This window comes from Nycticebus coucang, chromosome 6, assembly GCF_027406575.1.
Source record: "Nycticebus coucang isolate mNycCou1 chromosome 6, mNycCou1.pri, whole genome shotgun sequence".
In the NCBI taxonomy this organism is placed as follows: Eukaryota; Metazoa; Chordata; class Mammalia; order Primates; family Lorisidae; genus Nycticebus; species Nycticebus coucang.
In genome coordinates, this window is record NC_069785.1 from 57,636,043 (window position 1) to 57,655,845 (window position 19,803).

Here is a 19,803-nt window from a genome sequence, read left to right on the forward strand (position 1 = left end):
TTGACCCTCAGTTCGGGTTGTGCCCTGCTAGCAGAGGCTTGCCAGGTGTGGACTGAGACCTGAGGGCAAGGGCATGGTCTCCTGACTCCAACAGAGCCTAAGAACAGAGGCTAGCTGGATGTTGACTAAGACGGGCGGGTGGGGGCGAAGCCCCCTGACTCCAATTGGTCTGGCAAGCAGAGGCTTGCTGGGTATGGACTGAGATTGATGGGTGGGGGTGTGGTCCCCGGCTCCAACTGGGCCTGTGAGCAGAGAAGCAGACAACAATGTGGACTGAGTCTGGCAGGTGGGGATGTGGATCCCTGGCTCCAATTGTGTTGCTGGAGACCCTTGGATCCCTCTCTGTTGAGAAGGGTTTTCACAGCATGAGACAATTTAATTGGAACTCATGTCTGGGGCTGTCCACCCGGGAACACTCTAAGGTTGACCTTCAAACATTTGTCTTATAGGAATTCCTGAAGGAGAAGAGGATGGTTCTAAAGGTACAGATGCTCTACTCCAAGAGATTATGGAGGAGAATTTCCCAAGCACTGCAAGAGATATAGAAATTCAGACAGTAGGGCGGCGCCTGTGGCTCAACGGGTAGGGCGCCGGTCCCATATGCCGGAGGTGGCGGGTTCAAGCCCAGCCCCGGCCAAAAAAAAAAAAAAGAAATTCAGACAGTAGACAATTTCAGAACCTCAGCAAGATTCAATTCACATAAAGCATTTCCTAGACACATTGTGATTAACTTTGCCAAAGTTAAGACGAAGGAGAAAATTCTGCAAGCAGCCAGATGTAAGAAAAATATCACCTACAAAGGGAGAAATATCAGAATGACTGCAGATCTCTTAACCAAAAACGTTTCAAGCCAGAAAAGGATGGTCATCGACCTTCAATCTCTCAAAACAAATCACCAAATTTTTGAAACAAAATGATAATGAAGACACAAGTTATCAAAACCTGTGGGATACAACAAAAGCAGTACTATCCAGCTAAACTGAGTTTCATCTGTGATGGAGAAATCAAATACATTAATGAAACACACATGTTGAAGAAATTTGCCATAACTAAACCAGCTCTCCAGGATATTCTCAGACCCATCCTCCACAATGACCAGCACAATGCTCTACCACCAAAGTAAGCTCACTCAGAAATTTTTGAACAAAACCCAACTTCCACAGTGGTGAAAGGATTAAAAATGCCCACTGGACATCCAAAAAACATAACACCCAAAACACAACCAGACTTATCAATTCTCTCAATTAATGTGAATGGTTAAATTGTCCATTCACATTAATTGAGGCACAGGCTGGCTGACTGGATACATAAACCCAGACTAGATATTTACTGCATACAAGAATCTCATCTTACCTTAAAGCATAAAAATAGACTCAGGGTGAAGGGATGGACATCTATAATACAGGCAAATGGAAACTAGAAAATAGCAGGGGTTACAATTTTAGTTGCAGATACAATTGGCTTTAAACTGACAAAGATAAAGAAAGATAAGGATGGTCACTACACATTTGTCCAGGGAAACACCCAACATAAAGAGATTTTGATAATTAACATTTATGCACCCTACCAGAATGCTCAATTTATAAAGCAAACCCTAATGGATATGAACAACTTGATATCTTCCTATGCTATAATAGTTGGTGATTTTAACACTTCTTTGACAATTTTGGATAGATCCTCCAAGAAGAAACTAAACAAAGAAACATTAGACTTAAACCTGACCCTAGAACAAATGGACTTAACAGACCTCTACAGAACATTTAATCCCAATAAAACTGAATATACATTCTTCTCATCAGCCCGTGGATCATCCTCCAAAATTGATCATATCATAGTATACAAGTCTAACCTCAGCAAATTTAAAACAATAGAAATTATTCTTGGGCAGTGCCTGTGGCTCAGTGGGTAGGGCGCTGGCCCCATATACTGAGGGTGGCGGGTTCAAACCAGGTCCCAGCCAACTGCAACAAAAAAACAGGCGTTGGGGCAGGCCATCTGTAGTCCCAGCTACTCGGGAGGCTGAGGCAAGAGAATCACCTAAGCCTAGGAGCTGGAGGTTGCTATGAGCTGTGTGATGCCACGGTACTCTACCAAGGGTGATAAAGTGAGACTCTGTCTCTACAAAAAAAAAAAGAAAAGAAAAGAAAAAAATAAAGTATTCCTTATATCTTCTTGGACCACTATGGAATAAAAGTTGAACTCAACAGCAACAGCAATCTTCATACTCAAACAAAGTCATGGAAACTGAATAACCTTAGGCTGAATGATAAGCTGGGTCAAAGACAAGATTAAGAAGGAAATCACCAAATTTTTGAAACAAAATGATAATGAAGACACAAGTTATCAAAACCTGTGGGATACAACAAAAGCTGTATTAAGAGGGACATTTATAGCATTGGAAGCCTTCATCGAGAAAACAGAAAGAGGCTCGGCACCTGTAGCTCAGCAGCTAGGGCAACAATCACATACACCAGAGCTGGCAGGTTCAAATCCAGTCTGGACCTGCCAAACAACAATGACAACTGCAACAACAACAACAACAAAAATAGCCAGACATTGTGGCGGGTGCCTACAGCCCCAGCTACTTGGGAGCCTAAGGTCAGAGAATTGCTTAAGCCCAAGAGTTTGAGGTTGCTGTGAGCTGTGACACAAGGCACTCTACCCAGGATGACAACTTGAGACTCTGTCTCAAAAAAAAGAAAAAGAAAAAGAGATCAGAAAAGAGGAAGCCAACAACTTAATGGATTATCTCAAGCAACCAGAAATGGAATAACATTAACCCCAAACTCAACAGGAGAAAAAAAGAAATAACCAAAATTAGTGCAGAATTAAAAATGAAATTGAAAACAAAAGAATCATTCAGAAGATCAATGAAACAAAAAGTTAGTTTTTTTAAGATTAATAAAATTTATAAACCTTTGGCCAGCCTAACCAGAAACAGAAAAGTAAAATCTCTAATATCATCTATCAGAAATGATAAAGGAGAAATAACAGACACCTCAGAAATTCAAAAAATCCTCAATGATTACTACAAAAAACTCTATTCCCAGGAACATGAAAATCTGAAGGAAATGGACCAAAACTTAGAAGCATGCCACTTTCCTAGATTCAACCAGAAAGAATTAGAAATCTTGAATAGACCTATACCAATCACTGAAGTAGCATGAACAATACAAAATCTCCCAAAAAAGAAAAGTCCGGGCCCAGATGGCTTCACATCCAAATTCGATCAAACCTTTCAAGAGGAACTAGTGCCTATATTATACAACCTTTTCTAAAGCATAGAAAAAGAAGGAATACTTCCTAACAAATTCTATGAAGCAAATATCACCCTGATCCCCAAACCTGGAAAGGATCCAACAAAGAAAGAAAATTATAGAACAATATCATTAATGAATATTGATGCAAAAATATTCAATAAGATCTTAGTAAACAGAATTCAACAACACATCAAAAAATTATAAACCATAATCAAGCTAGTTTTATTCCAGGGTTACAGGGTTGGTTCAATATACACAAATTTATAAATATAATACATCACATCAATAAAATAAAAAACAAAGATCATATGATTCTCTCCATTGATGAAGAAAAAGCTTTTTTTTTTTTTTTTTTTAGTGACTCTGTCTCACTTTATCACCCTCGGCAGAATGCCATGGTGTCACAGCTCATAGCAACCTCCAACTCCTGGGCTTAGGTGATTCTCTTGCCTCAGCCTCCCTAGTAGCTGGGACTACAGGTGCCCACCATAACACCCAGCTGTTTTTTTGGTTGTAGTTGGCCAGGGCCAGGTTCGAACCTGCCACACTCGGTATATGGGGCCGGCACCCTACCCACTGGGCCACAAGCACCGCCCAAGAAAAAGCTTTTGATAATATCCAGCATCCTTTCTTTCTTTCTTTTTTTTTTACAACTAATACCCATATATATTCTTTCAGTCAATTAAACAACTGAACAATTGTTAAAGATGGTTGACAATTTTACAACACTTAACTATCATCAAATGTGCATAGACATACAATACATATATACATATTTAAAATATACACTCATGTAATACAGATACATGTACATCTATTATATATTACATGTACACATACATACTTATACATAATACATATACACATAAATATAATATATAATACATATATACATTTAATATATACACATACATATTTTATTTTATTTAAACATAATCCAAACATCAAAAGAAGGGCACTGGTTTATTTGTTTTTCCACCAACTTGCCCTGATTTCATTATAAATTATTGATGCACTCATAACACTAACAAAGGATGAAGATAATGTTCAAGAATAAATGAGGCAGAAAATAGTGAAAATCCTAAATATGAAAGAAAATATAATTTCTAAGAATGTATCATCTGGCTAGGCACTAAAGTAGTGTCTAAGAAAATGAGAGGATAGGGCGGCGCCTGTGGCTCAGTCGGTAAGGCGCCGGCCCCATATACCGAGGGTGGCGGGTTCAAACCCGGCCCCGGCCAAACTGCAACCAAAAAATAGCCGGGCGTTGTGGCAGGCGCCTGTAGTCCCAGCTGCTCGGGAGGCTGAGGCAAGAGAATCGCTTAAGCCCAGGAGTTGGAGGTTGCTGTGAGCTGCGTGAGGCCACGGCACTCTACCGAGGGCCATAAAGTGGGACTCTGTCTCTACAAAAAAAAAAAAAAAAGAAAATGAGAGGATAAAAGTTAACATGTTAAAGATGAATTTTAGTCAGGACTGTTGTCACAGGAGAAAAAAGACTCCAGTATAGAACTGGGCTGCATTCTAAATAATGCAGGAACAAGTGGAGATTTGCAGCCAAGGAACAAGAAGGAGTCAGTGAAAGGAAAATTAGTAAGAGGAGAAATTAAGTCTAGGAGAAATTCTGGTTGAATCAACTTAACAAGATTTCTGCTGAGAGCAAGCCAGAGTGGTTAGATACATACAAAGAACAGAGAGTGGAGAATCTTGATCAGATATTCAAAGAGATCAGGTATTAAGCATGGAGATTCTTGCTACACTCACTATCTTTGCAGCATTATTTACAAAAACTGAATTTTATAAGGATGTATACAGATGGGCTTAGAAGAAGGGTCAGAAGCCTGACTATAATTTGTCTAAAGGATCTTTGGTAATTTCACCCCTTGTTCAAGTGAAAAAGAGGAACTTTTTTTTGTAAAGACAGAGTCTCACTGTACCACCCTCGGGTAGAGTGCCGTGGTGTCACACGGCTCACAGCAACCTCTAACTCTTGGGCTTATGCGATTCTCTTGCCTCAGCCTTCCGAGCAGCTGGGACTACTGGCGCCCGCCACAACACCCGGCTATTTTTTTGTTTTTGTTGCAGTTTAGCCGGGGCTGGGTTTGAACCCGCCACCTTCGGCATATGGGGCCGGCGCCTTACTCACTGAGCCACAGGCACCGCCCCGAAAAAGAGGAACTTAATGATAGGGTTATCCATGAAGATAAACATAAAGACAAAGATTAGAGGATGAATCAATCTGTAGGTCCAACTTTGTAGACCTTCAGAAATCCATCAGAAGAATTTTCAGGACCCATTTTCATTCCTTGTGATGTCAGTGTGATGGCAGTGATGCTAGTGTGATGACAGTGATGTGATCCAGCATCCTTTCATGATCAGAACACTTAAGAAAATAGGCAGAGAAGGGACATTTCTTAAACTAGTGGAGGCCATCTACAGCAAACCCAAGCCAATATCATATTGAAGGGTATAAAATTGAAAACATTTCCACTCAGATCAAGAACTAGGCAAGGATGCCCACTGTCTCCACTGCTATTAAACATAGTAATGGAAGTCTTAGCCATTGCAATCAGGCAAGAGAAGTCCATCAAGGGTATCTAAATAGGGTCAGAGGAGATCAAACTCTCATTCTTCGTGGATGATATGATCCTATACCTGGAAAATCCCAGGGACTCAACTACAAAACTCTTAGAAAAGTGATCTAGGAATACAGCAGTGTCTCAGGATACAAAATCAATACTTACAAATCAGTAGCTTTTATTATGCCAACAATAGTCAAGCTGAAAATATAGTCAAGGACTCTATTCCTTTTATAGTAGTGCCAAAGAAGATGAAATAGCTGGGAATTTACCTAACAAAGGACATGAAAAATGACTATTAAGAGAACTATGAAACTATGAGAAAAGAAATAGTTGAAGATGTTAAAAAATGGAAAAACATACCATGCTCATGGCTGGGAAGAATCAACATTGTTAAAATGTCCATACTACGCAAACCAATCTACAGATTTAATACAATCCCTATTAAAGCACCATTGTCATACTTTAAAGAGCTTGAAAAAATAGTGCTTCATTTTATATGGGATCAGAAAAAACCTCAAATACCAAATACATTACTCAGAAATAAAAACAAACTAGGAGGTATCACATTAATAGACTTCAGGCTATACTATAAAATCTGTAGTGATCAAAACAGCATGGTACTGGCTCAGTGCCTATAGCACAGCGGTTATGGCACCAGCCACATACACCGAGGCTGGCGGGTTGGAGCCCAGGCCAGGTAAAGAACAATGACAAGTGCAACAAAAAATAGCCGAGCATTGTGGCAGGTGCCTGTAGTCCCAGCCTTGGGAGGCTGAGGCAAGAGAATCACTTAAGCCCAAGTGCTGGAGGTTGCTATGAGCTGCGACGCCATGGCACTCTACCAAGGGTGATATAGTGAGACTGTCACAAAAAAATAAAATAAAATAAAAAACCAGCATGGTACTGGCACAAAAACAGAGAGGTAGATTTATGGAACAGAATAGAGAACCAAGAGATGAATCCAGCTACTTATCATCATCTGATCTTTGACAAACCTATCAAAAATATTCAGTGGGATACAATAACTAAGAAAATGCCATGAAGGCTATGTTGAACAGTTTGATGAGAATATTTCAGATTGTATATGAAACCAGCACATTGTACCCCTTGATTGCACAAAAGTACACAGCTATGATTTAATAAAAAAGGCGTACTTTTGTTTAACTCAAGACTGAAACAGAAATAAATATCTCATCTTTATAAAAAAAAAAAATTATTCAGTGGGGGAAAGACTCTCTATTTAACAAATGGTGCCGGGTGAACTAAAACTGGATCCCCACCTTTCACCATTAACAAAAATTGATTCTCACTGGATAAAAGATTTAAACTTAAGACATGAAACTATAAAAACACTAGAAGAGAGTACAGGGAAAACACTTGAGGAAATTGGCCTGGGAGAATATTTTATGAGGAGGACCACCCCCCGCCCCGGGCAACTGAAGCAACACCAAAAATACATTACTGGGATCTGATCAAACTAAAAAGCTTTTGCACAGCCAAGAGCACAGTAAGTAAAGCAAACAGACAACCTTCAGAATGGGAGAAGATTTTTGCAGGTTATGCTTCTGAGAAAGGTCTGATAACTAGAATCCACAGAGAACTCAAACTAATCAATAAGAAAAGAACAAATAACAGGGCGGTGCCTATAGCTCAAGGGGGTAGGGCACCAGCCCCATATGCCGGAAGTGGTGGGTTCAAGCCCAGCCCCAGCCAAAAACTGCAAAAAAAAAAAAAAAGAAAAAGAAAGAAAAGAACAAATAACCCCATTTCTATGTGGGCAAGAGACTTGAACAGAAACTTCTCTGATGAAGACAAGTACATGGCCTACAACACATGAAAAAATGCTCATCATCCTTAAACACCAGAGAAATGCAAATCAAAACCACTTTGAGATATCATCTAACTCCAGTAAGATTAGGATACATCATAAAATCCCAACTTCAGATGTTGGTGTGGATGTGGAGAGAAGGGAACGCTTTTACATTGCTGGTGGGAACACAAGCTAATATGCCCTTTTTGGAAAGAAGTTTAGAGAACACTCAAGGAACTAAAAGTAGACCCACCATTTGATCCTGCAATTCCTCTACTAGGTATATACCCAGATGATCAAAAATTATTTTACAACAAAGACATTTGTGCCAGAATGTTTACTGCAGCCCAATTCATAATTGCCAAGACATGAAAACAGCCCGAGTGCCCATCAACATACGAATGGATTAACAAATCGTGGTGTATGTATACCAAGGAATACTATGCAGCCATAAAAAAGATGGGAGACTTCACATCTTTTATGTATACCTGGATGGAGCTAGAACATATTCTTCTTAGTAAAGAATCTCAATAATGGAAAAAAAAAAAAAAAAAAGGGCAGTGCCTGTGGCTCAGTGAGTAGGGCACCAGCCCCACATACCAAGAGTGGCGGGTTTGAACCTGGCCCTAGCCAAACTGCAACAAAAAAATAGCCAGGCCTTGTGGCAGGTGCCTGTAGTCCCAGCTACTTGGGAGGCTGAGGCAAGAGAATCGCCTAAGCCCACGAGTGAAGGTTGTGTGAGCTGTGATGCCATGGCACACTATCGAGGGCAACAAAGTGAGGCGCTGTCTCTAAAAAAAAAAAAATGGAAAAAAAGTATCCAATGTATGCAATACTATTATGAAATCAATATATAATCACCTACACATTCATATGAATGGTAAAACATAACTACAGTCCCGAAAGTAGAAGAGAAGAAGAGAGAGAGGGGAGGGGAGGGAAGTGAAAGGGGAGGGGAGGGAAGTGAAACGGTATTTGGGGGGAATCTCACCTAATGTGCATGATACATTTCAAACTATTAAGAAAAGAGTATATGGGGCGGTGCCTATGGCTCAGTGAGTAGGGCACCAGACCCATATACGAAGGGTGGAGGGTTCAAACCCAGCCCCAGCCAAACTGCAACAACAACAAAAAAAATAGCCGGGTACTGTGGTGAGCGCCTGTAGTCCTAGCTACTCGGGAGGCTGAGGCAAGAGAATCACCCAAGCCCAAGAGCTGGAGGTTGCTGTAAGCTGTGATACCACAGCACTCTACCAAGGGTGACAAAGTAAGACTCTGTCTCTAAAAAAAAAGTATAATTGTGATGGATGTGTTACCTACTTCAACGTAAGCATTTCGCAATGTATATCAAATCAGTACACTGAACCCCATAAATGCATCAATGTACATAGTTATGATTTAATAAAAACAAAACAAAAAAATAAAAATTAAAAGTAGTGCCGAGGGCTACGCGCTCATAGCTCAGTGGTTAGGACACCAGCCACATACACTGGGGCTGGTGGGTTGGAACCCGGCCCAGTCCTGCTAAACAACAATGACAACTACAACAAAAAAATAGCCTGGTGTTGTGACGGGTGCCTGTAGTTCCAGCTACTTGGGAGGCTGAGGGAAGAGAATGGCTTAACCCTAAGAGTTTGAGGTTACTGTGAGCTGTGACACCACGCAACATATTGAGACTCTGTCTCTAAGTAAATAAAAGTAGTGCTGAGTATAAAAGACCTCTCTATGATAGGAACATATTTGTGATTTTCACTGATACTACTTACTGTGGTCTGAATGTTTGTGTCCCCCCAAAAATTCATATTACAAAGACCTACTACTAGTATGATGGTATTTGGAGGTAAGGCCTTTTGAGATGCAGTGTCTTTATAGAGAAGGCTCCACATAGCTGATCTACTCCTTCAACCATGTAAGGGACACAGTGACAAAGTGCCATCTATGAGAAACTGAGCCCTTACCAATCACCAAATCTTCCAGTACCTTGATCTTAGATTTTCCAGCCTATGAAACTCTGTGAAATAAATTCCTATTTACATACTCCCCAGTTTATGATACTACGTATTCTGTTACAGCAATCCAGACTAAGACACTACTATTATTTGTTGCCTACATTCATGAAAAGAATGTTAAATTTCAAATAGAGGTAAGCAAAAATACGTAATTTTTATTCATTCAAGATTCTGGTTAGGAATTAAGACTGAAATTAGATCTGTAGCCTCTCCCTAACCCTCTTCCTATTTAGAAGCAGGATTAGCTTCAGGGGCAGAAATAATTATGAGAATATCAACTTTCTAAATGAAATGTTCCACACCTAATAGAAATAAAGTGTGTATCAAGAAGGAACTTGTGGGCGGTGCCTGTGGCTCAAGGAGTAGGGTGCCAGCCCCATATACCGGAGGTGGCGGGTTCAAACCCAGCCCCGGCCAAAAACTGCAGCATAAATAAATAAAAAATAAAAGTGTTTAAAATAATTTCTTTAAAAAAAAAAAAAAGAAGGAACTTGTGGTGGCTCATGCCTATAATCCTAACTAACACGAAGGCCGAGGCAGGAGGATTCCTTGAGCTCAGGAGTTCAAGACCAGCTCGAGCAAAAATGAGACCAGTCTCTACTAAAAATAGAAAAATCAGCCCAGCATCCTGTGGCTGATGCCTTCAGTCCCAATTACTTGGAAGGCTGAGGCCAGAGGAGTTTGAGGTTGCTGTGAAATAAACTGACACCATGGCATTCTAGCCAAGACAACAGAGTGAGGCTCTGTCTCAAAAAAGATTAAAAAAGAAGGAACTTTAGAAAACATGGAGCAAATATGTTGTGATCAAGCAGACAAGCTTCTGGAGTAAAGACTGGAGTTCCATACACTTTTTGTGGGAAAAAAGATTATTAAATAAATAATCACACTGAATTACAAGTAAACCTGAGTTTGACTTCTAAAGGAATCTCAAATTTGGTTTCTTAAGTAGAATCAATCTTCATAAGGTATTATTCAAGTTAGTTTTTACCTTTTTTTTTGTGTGTGTGATTTTTGGCCGGGGGTGGGTTTAAACCCGCCACCTCCGGTATATGGGACCGGCGCCCTACTCCTTGAGCCACAGGCACCGCCAAAAGTTAGTTTTAAGACTGTTCTGATCCCAGCACTCTGAGAAGCTCAGATGAGTAGATTACTTGAGCTCACAAGTTCGAGACCAGTCTGAGCAAGAGCGAGACCCGCTTCTCTAAAAATGGCCAGGCATTGTGGTGGATGCCTATAGTCCCAGCTACTTGAGAGGCTGAAGCAAGAGAATCACTTGACCCCAGGAGTTTGAGGTTGCTATCAGCTATGACGCCACAGCACTCTACACAGGGTGACAAAGTGAGATGCTGTCTCAAAAAAAAAAAAACATAAATAGACCATTTTGATTAGTCTCAATCAGAGATTGGCAAAATATGGCTGACCTGCTGCCTTATTTCCCACTGCCCATAAACTACAAATAATTTTTACATTTTTGAATGACTGAGAAAAAAATCCAAAGAATATCTTGTGACATATAAAAATTAGATTAAATTCAAATTTCAGTCTCCATCAATACCAATAATTTATGGCTGCTTTTGTACTGCAATGGTATAGCTGAGTAGATGTGACTGAGACCATACGACTTGCAGGGTCTAAAATACTAACCTGGTCCTTTACAGAAGAAGTTTGCCAATCCTTGGTTTAAGGAGTCAAAATTTGGAATAGTTGCCCATATGGTCTCCCATGAAAGAAGAGAAACAAGTATCTTTTTGATGAAAGCAGATGAACAAAATAGATCTTGGTTCGGAAAGAAAATTCCCTTTCCACTCCTGGATAAGTTTGCCACCAGGTTAAGGGAATTTGACATAGAAGAAAGTGTTTCATGTCAGAAGATATGTTGTGGGAAAGAGTTAACAGGTTTTCTGATATGACTTTTCTTTATATTCCAAAAAGATGGCAGACAAAACATTTTCTGGGGCAATTCATTGGCCACCATAGGAGAGAGAGACATACACACACAAGCATCTAAGTTTGTGGTTCCCAAACCTAGCCAGTCATCAGAATCACCTGAGAATTTGAGTTCACCTTCACCCAACTAGCTCCCATCTGTCTGTTTTTTTTGTTTTTATTTTTGTTTTGAGACAGAGTCCAAGCTGTCACTCTGAGTAGAGTGCCATGGTGTCACAGCTCACAGCAACCTCAAACTCTTGGGCTTAAGTGATTCCCTTGCCTCAAACTCCCATGTAGTTGGAACTACAGGTGCCCACCACAATGCCCGGCTATCCATCTATCATTTATTTTACTATGTAATTAAACTATAATGATAAAATACACGATGGTTCTAGTCCCATCTACCTTACAATTAAGATTATCAGCAAGAGTCAAACTAAATGAAAAATACTTACATTTAATCTTAGGTAAGAAGTCATTAACAGTCTGGGTGTGTTTTATGACATTCTAAGCCCCATCACAGCCTCACTGAGTCACAAAAGAAAGCAGGGGTGGGAAAGCATGGATCTGATTCTTAAAAACTCCTTAGGTAGTCTGGGACTCACTGAAGAAATAAAGTAACCTGGCTATGTATTCTCTAAGCTGAATACCAGATCTTGGAAAAAAAAAAAAAAATTCTACCACAGCCCTGGTCCTGGAGATTAAAAATTGAATTTCACAGCCTGGGTACAGTGGCTCACACCTGTAATCCCAGCACTCTGGGAGGCAAACATGGGTGGATTGCTTGCACTCAGGAGTTGGAGGCCAGCCTGAGCAAGAGCGAGACCCCATCTCTACTAAAAACAGAAAAACTAGCTGGGAATTGTGGCAAGTTCCTGTAGTCTCAGTTACTCAGGAGGATGAGGCAAGAGGATCACTTGAACCCAGGAGTTTGAGAATACTGTGAGCTATGATGCTCCAGCACTCTAGCTGGGGGTAACAGAGTGAGACTGACACCAAGTAATCCAAGTACTTTGGGAAGTTGAGGAAGGAGGATGGCTTAAGCTCAGGAGTTGGAGGTAAGCCTGACCAAGAGCAAGATCTTATCCCTACAAGAAAAGAAAATTACCCAGGCACTGTGATGGGCACCTGTAGTCCCAGCTACTCAGAAGGCTGAGGCAGGGGCATCACTTGCACCCAGGAGTTTGAGGTTGCTGTGAGCTAGGGTGATGCCATGGCATTCCAGCCTGGGCAACAGAGTGTGACTTTATCTCAAAAAAAAATTTAATAAACATGGGCAGCACCTGTGGCTCAGTCGGTAAGGCGCTGGCCCCATATACCGAGGGTGGCGGGTTCAAACCCCGCCCCGGCCAAACTGCAACCAAAAAATAGCCGGGCATTGTGGCGAGCGCCTGTAGTCCCAGCTACTCGGGAGGCTGAGACAAGAGAATCGCTTAAGCCCAGGAGTTGGAGGTTGCTGTGAGCTGCGTGAGGCCACGGCACTCTATCGAGGGCCATAAAGTGAGACTCTGTCTCTACAAAAAAAAAAAAAAAAAAATTTAATAAACTTGTATAATTTTTTCCATTAATCCACCTGTTGTTAGTTTATTTCATAGATCTATTAAACCTAGGAGTTAAAAGGAAATCCCTACACAATGTAGTTGTTTCAAATGAGAATTTTTTTTTTTTTTTTTTGAGACAGAGTCTCACTTTATCACCCTCGCGGTGTCACAGCTCACAGCAACTTCCAGCTCTTGGGCTTAGGCGATTCTCTTGCCTCAGCCTCCCAAGTAGCTGGGACTACAGGTACCTGCCACAATGCCTGGCTATTTTTTTTATTGCAGTTTGGCCGGGGTTGGGTTTGAACCCGCCACCCTCAGTATATGGGGCTGGAACCCTACTCAACTCACTGAGCCACACGTGCTGCCCAAAATGATATATATATATTTTTAAGTATGAAACTGCTTGAATGTACTGTTTTCAAGAAATGGTCCTCCAAAATTAAGTAATCTAATTCATTTTGGTTTTAAGTGCTATTAAATGTCCATCCTTGTTAAAAAAAAAAAAAAAGGGGCGGCCCCTGTGGCTCAGTGAGCAGGGCGCCGGCCCCATATACCGAGGGTAGCGGGTTCAAACCCAGCCCCGGCCAAACTGCAACAACAACAAAAAAAATAGCCGGGCGTTGTGGCGGGCGTCTGTAGTCCCAGCTACTCGGGAGGCTGAGGCAGGAGAATTGCCTAAGCCCAGGAGTTAGAGGTTGCTGTGAGCTGTGAGATGCCACGGCACTCTACGGAGGGCAATGGAGTGAAACTCTGTCTCTACAAAAAAAAAAAAAAAAAAGTATGAAACACACAAAGCACCACCAGATGGATATATATTTTTTTTTATTTTTTATTTTTTTTGATATATACGCTCACTATGTCGCCCTTGGTAGAGTGCCGTGGCGTCACAGCTCACAGCTACCTCTAACTCTTGGACTTAAGCGATTCTCTTGCCTCAGCCTCCCAAGTAGCTGGGACTACAGACGCGCCTGGTTATTTTGTTGTTGTTGTTTAGCAGGCCCGGGTCAGGTTCGAACCCGCCAGCCCCAGTGTATGTGGTCCGCACCCTAACCACTGAGCAAACGGCGCCGAGCCCAGACGAGTATCTTTTAATAAAGAACTTACCGCCTGTCAAAGAAAGAGTCTCCCACATGGACGCTTCTTTTTTATACAAAGTGAAGACAACAGCGTCATTCCCAATCTTTGCTTTGCTGCTCGCATCGTCTATGGGAGCGTAGAGAAATGCCTCAAATAAAAATGGAGGGAAGTTGACCTGTTCGGAAGGGTGAAAACGGAAACTAAGTTAGGTACAGGAATTAAGCACACTAAGAAATATGTGATAAAGTCCAAAATAATTTTCAAAAAGGCTCACTACATTTATTTCAGGTAGCAAAAGATTAGAAAGGCATATGAAGAAGCCCTGGATAAAGGTAATCTTTGATTCAGTGATCTGTCTACGGATGAGATGTCACCCGTAAGGGATTCGTTTTTGTTTTTGTTTTGGAAAATAGGATTTAAAGTGTAGGATGCTCCTTTGCAAGGAGGCACCTGTTGCGCGTGCTCAGCGGCGCACTCCCGGAAGCTTCGGACCACACCCTTGAAGACCCGGCGGGCAAGACTCGTGTTCCTACCTTCAGGTAGTTCTCTGTGCAAAACACGTCCGCGTCTCTCACGCTCACGCCTTTGAGGGGCAGAGAGAGGAAGACCGTGGTCTTCGTCTGCTGCCAGCTGTAATCGCTAACCTGCAGGGGCATCCCTGCGGCTGCACACACTGACCGAGCGGCTGCTTGCTGCTCGCGCCGGCTTGGTTGCTAGGGAAGCCGGGGTTACCAGCGCCAGTTTCTTCCGGGTCAGGCCGGCCGCGGCGCCCTGCGGTCCCAGAGCCTTCTGGGAGCGCCTCTGTCACCACCTGGCGGATTCGGCGGTGACTGTCTAGGCCCCTGATGAGCAAAGGCGTGATTCCTCATGTTGGGGGTTACCTTCTGCTTTACAGTCTGAGCGAACGTACAGAGAAGGAGGCCCATATCTTCCCCTTAAGAAAGAAAAGTGCTTCAAGCCTGAGACGGCAACCTGGGATGTGGGCTTAATAAGGCGCAAGAAGGCGGAACCCATGAGAAGCAACAAGCGCGGTTCCCATTGCCATTGGCTCATTGGGCTTGAGTTACTTTGTTCTGAGGGAGCTACTGTGGCTTTGTAACAATTGCATACCCATATTTTAAGGGACAAGTGAATTTACTATTTCTTAAGTTTATTGATACTTCCCTTTTATGTAAAATGTGGTAGTGATACCCATATTTCTGCATGGTGATACACTTGTCTAGCCATGCCTGGAAATGTATAAAATTGGACTACATTTCTTGGAGTGTTTTACCAACAGATTTCACCGGCCATCTCTTCTTCAGTTCTACATGATACTTGGTTAAGCATTATATGGAATAAAGTGGACGTTTTAAAACTTAAAAAAAAAAAAGTTAACACTATGTTCATGTTCCTGTTTTAGAAATTTCTCCTTCCTACAGACTCTAAACCAATGGGAACCTGAATGCTAATCTTTCAAAGAGAGATTCTGCTTGGCTTAGTGGACCTAAATTTAAAATAGAGACAAGTGACCATTTACTGACTAGAGATCACTCGTGTACTTTTAAGTTCCTCCAAAACCCATATCTTTGTTCAACTTTGGGATTTTCAGAGCTCACATGAAAGGACATTGAGAGCTCACTTCTTTCAACCAATCATAAATAACTAAAGGACCTTCAATCCTTCATTTCCATAAATGGGCCTGGGCAGGAACTTTTGCTACAAAACATGAACCTACCCTTTGTTCTCTGGAACATACCTTTGTTTTACACTCATGGCTGGGTTTCTCTGGTTTGGAAACTGTTCAGTGGAATAAAGCCCCCTTCCTCTAACTTCCTGTTCAGAGAACTTTTGTTCACAAGGCTACAGGGAGCTTGCCTACATTTCTGTAGTCCTCTAAATCCCATAAGATGAAAGGCTGCCAAGACACCTAGATAGGGTTTGCTCCAGGGCTTGAGAATTGGGGCAAAACAACCTGTAAACTAAAAATAAAATCCTATGCTCCCCAATGGACTGAACAGACCACCTCTTGGCTAAGAAGATGCCAAAGAATCCTTAAAAACCGAGTTCCTAGACGTGACAGGGAGGTTGGACATACCTCAGTATACCTTCTCTCATTTGCAGTTTAGAGACATAACAACTTACCAGCATTAATGTTAAGATAGAGATCTTAAGACTGACATAATAGACATTGTGGCAATAATACCAAATTATTAATTAGGCCATACCAGATAAGAGTTAAATCATGCACCCCTACACTTTAAACCATGTTGTCACTGCCACAAGGTTTATCTTTTTCTCCAGCAGCTAAATAAGCCCTGGCCTCAAGATATGCAATGTTAAAATAATTGCAGTGCACCATCAGACTAACCAACACTCTGTTCTACAAGCCATAACTAGATCTTTGATTGGACGAGAGACTGATTTCAACACCTTTCTTCTGATGAGAGAGACCACTGACCATGACTGGTTCTGGTCCGTTTACAGAGGCTGTGCTCTTGACTGCCTTTATGTCCTGAAAAGACCTTTGCACTTATAGGGCCTAATTGTAATACATTAAATAATATATTAATGTAATATATTAAATCTCCATCCCAAGGTGAACATGGCACTATGTAATACGTATGTTTGTTCAATATGTGTTAATTGGGACCACCACCATAAATATTCATAGATCCTCCTCTAACCTGTTGAATATGTATACTGGCCAACCCATTCAACATAAATCTCTGTTCACATCCCACAAAGTGCCTGTTTTCAGGCTTTGCCAAAGACTGTGCTTCCCATTGTTGGCCACCTTGCAGCTGTAACCCTTTAAAAGAAATAAAGCTTTTCTTTCTAAATTCATAAATGGTGTGATTTTTAGCAGACTCTATGGTTTACCTAACAAATGCTTTGCTACAGTATATGTAGGATTTACACTGACATATTTTATAATTGCTTAAGAAAGCTTCTGCAAGGGAGGCTGAGATGGGTGGATTGCTTGAACTAGAAGTTTAAGACCAGCCTGAGCGAGAGTGAGAGACCCTGTCTCTACTAAAATGAAAAACTGAGGCAAGAGGATCTCTTGAGCCCAAGACTTTGAGGTTGCTATAAGCAACCATAGCTGGCACTCTACCAAGAGCAACAAAGTGAGACTCTATCTCAAAAAAAAAAAAAGAAAGAAAGAAAGAAACCTTCTGCTAAGGACACAACTGTTAAAGCAAATAGACAATTTTCAGAATGGGAAAAGGTATTTGCATGTTATGAATCTGACAAAGACTTCAAAACTGGAATTTACAGAGAACTCAAATTAATTTTTAAAAAAGGAACAAACAATCCCTTCTGTCACTAGGCAAGAGACATGAACGGAAACTTCTCTGAGGAAGATAGACAAACGGCTAACAAACATGAAAAAATGGACTTGGCGCCCATAGCACAGTGATTACAGCACCAGCCACATGCACTGAGGCTGGTGGGTTCAAACCCAGCCTGGGCCAGTTAAACAACAATGACAACTGCAACAAAAATTATCCAGGTGTTGTGGCAGGCTCCTGTAGTCCCAGCTGCTTGGGAGGCTGAGGCAAGAGAATCACTTAAGCCCAAGAGTTAGAGATTGCTGTGAGCTGTGATGCCACAGCACTCTATGGAGGGTGACATAGTGAGACTCTGTCTCAAAAAAAAAAAAAAAATGAAAAAATGCTCATCATCCCTAACCATCAGAGAAATGCGAATCAAAACCACCCTGAGATATCACCTAACTCTAGTGAAAATGGCCCATATCACAAAGTCCTAAAGATCCAATGCTGGCATGGTGGAGAGAGAGGAACACTTTGACACTGGTGGGGGGACTGCAAACTAATGCAACCTCTTTGGAAAGAAATACAGAGAATCCTCCAAAAACTCAAATTAGACTTCCCATTTGATCCTGCAATCCCATTCCTAGGCATCCACCCGGAAGAAAAAAAATCCTTTTATCATTATCTGCACTAGACTGTTTATCACAGCTCAATTTACAATTGTCAATACGTGGAATCAATCTAAATGCCCATCAACCCAGGAACAGATTAACAAAACTATGGTATATGTATATCATGAATACTACGCAGCCATAAAAAAGATAGAGATTTTACATCTTTTTTTATTAACCTGGATGAAGTTGAAACACATTCTTCTTAGTAAAGTATCATAAGAATGGAGAAGCAAATATCCAATGTACTCAATACTAATACTAATATTAGATTGTCTGCTGACTTCACACTAGTATTGAGTACATTGGACATTTGCTTTTCCATTCTTGTGATACTTTACTAAGAAAGATGTGTTTCATCTCCATCCAGGTTAATACTCGTATGTCAATTTTATTGTTTATCTATACAGCACATCAAAATTTCCTTTTATTGCCATTTTTTTAAAACTAGAAAATCTAATCAATTATTAAGCTGTAAGCTTCAAATTCCTTTTTTTTTTTTTTTTTTTTTGAGACAGTCTCACTGTCGCCCTTGGTAGAGTACTATGGAGTCATCATAGCTCACAACAACCTCAAACTCTGGGGCTTAAGCAATCCTCATGCCTCAGCTTCCTGAGTAGCTGGGACTACAGGCCCCTGCCACTGCACCCAGCTAGTCTTTTTCTTTTTTTTTTTTTTTTCTATTTTTAGTACAGACAGGATAGGGTCTCATTTTGCTCAGGCTGTTCTCGAGCTCCTGAACTCAAGCAATCCATCTGTCTCATTCTTTCAGAGTGCTAGGATTACGGGTGTGAGCCACCACACCCAGCCTGCTTCAAATTCTTGGTGTTGAGTTTTACCTCACCAACTTCAGGTTTCTAAAACACATGGGAATATTTGAGCACTATCAGTGAATCTTTGGGTCAAATCAAAAAGTAGAGCTAAAGTATACTGAAGTTAAAAAAAGTATGCTGAAGTTATTAAAATACATTGAAGCTATACAGATTCCTTATAAGTTACTAGTATTGAGGTAATAAGGAAAAGATACAAGGGGCAGCGCCTATGGCTCAAAAGGGTAGGGTGCTGGCCCTACATGCCAGAGGTGGCGGGTTCAAACCCAGCCCCGGCCAGAAACAGAAAAAAAAAAAAAAAAGATACAAGAAAAGATACCACAAAACACACCATATGTTATCAAAATTATTTTTTTAAGGAGAAATGGAAGTTTTTATTAGTGAAACAAGTCAATTTATTGTACTTCCAGCAAGGCCTTTTCCCCCCATTTATAACACAATACAACAAAATAACTTAGTTTTTAGTATTTTCTTTTTATATATATATATATATAAGTCTACTTTAGCCTAAGTGTACAGCGTTTTTGCAGTTTCTGGCCGGGGCTGGGTTTGAACCCGCCACCTCCGGCATATGGGGCCGGCGCCCTATTAGCCACAGGCGCCGCCCAGTTTTTAGTATTTTCAAAAGGGAAACATTTCTTTAGGAATTTAGGACAGCAAATATTTAGAAAGAATAACTATATGAAGTTATTTAGTTACCAAAATTATTGGCATACAGCCTATTCTAGCAAAGAGTAGGTTTCTCAACTCGCTGCAAAAAATTAATAACAAAAAACAAAAGTACCAGAATAAGGTTTATGGTGAAATCAGCTCAGTATCATAATTCCCTATTCTAGCATT

At 41.0% G+C, this 19,803-nt stretch overlaps 1 protein-coding gene across 2 annotated transcripts in view; it reads right to left on the bottom strand.

Annotated features, from left to right (window-relative positions):
- DNAAF4 (dynein axonemal assembly factor 4) overlaps nt 1–14,911 on the bottom strand; it is a 54,779-nt gene extending 39,868 nt beyond the window's left edge. The window contains exons 1-2 of one of the 2 annotated variants that reach the window (XM_053593349.1): nt 14,739–14,902; nt 14,233–14,380 (exon numbers count right to left, since the gene is read on the bottom strand). In XM_053593349.1, the coding sequence (XP_053449324.1) occupies nt 14,233–14,380; nt 14,739–14,861 (271 nt within the window). In that variant the 5' untranslated portion in view covers nt 14,862–14,902. Of the gene's footprint in view, nt 1–14,232; nt 14,381–14,738 lie in introns of both variants that reach the window. The other variant, XM_053593350.1, reaches the window with a different exon arrangement.
- Between the last annotated feature and the right edge of the window lie 4,892 nt (nt 14,912–19,803).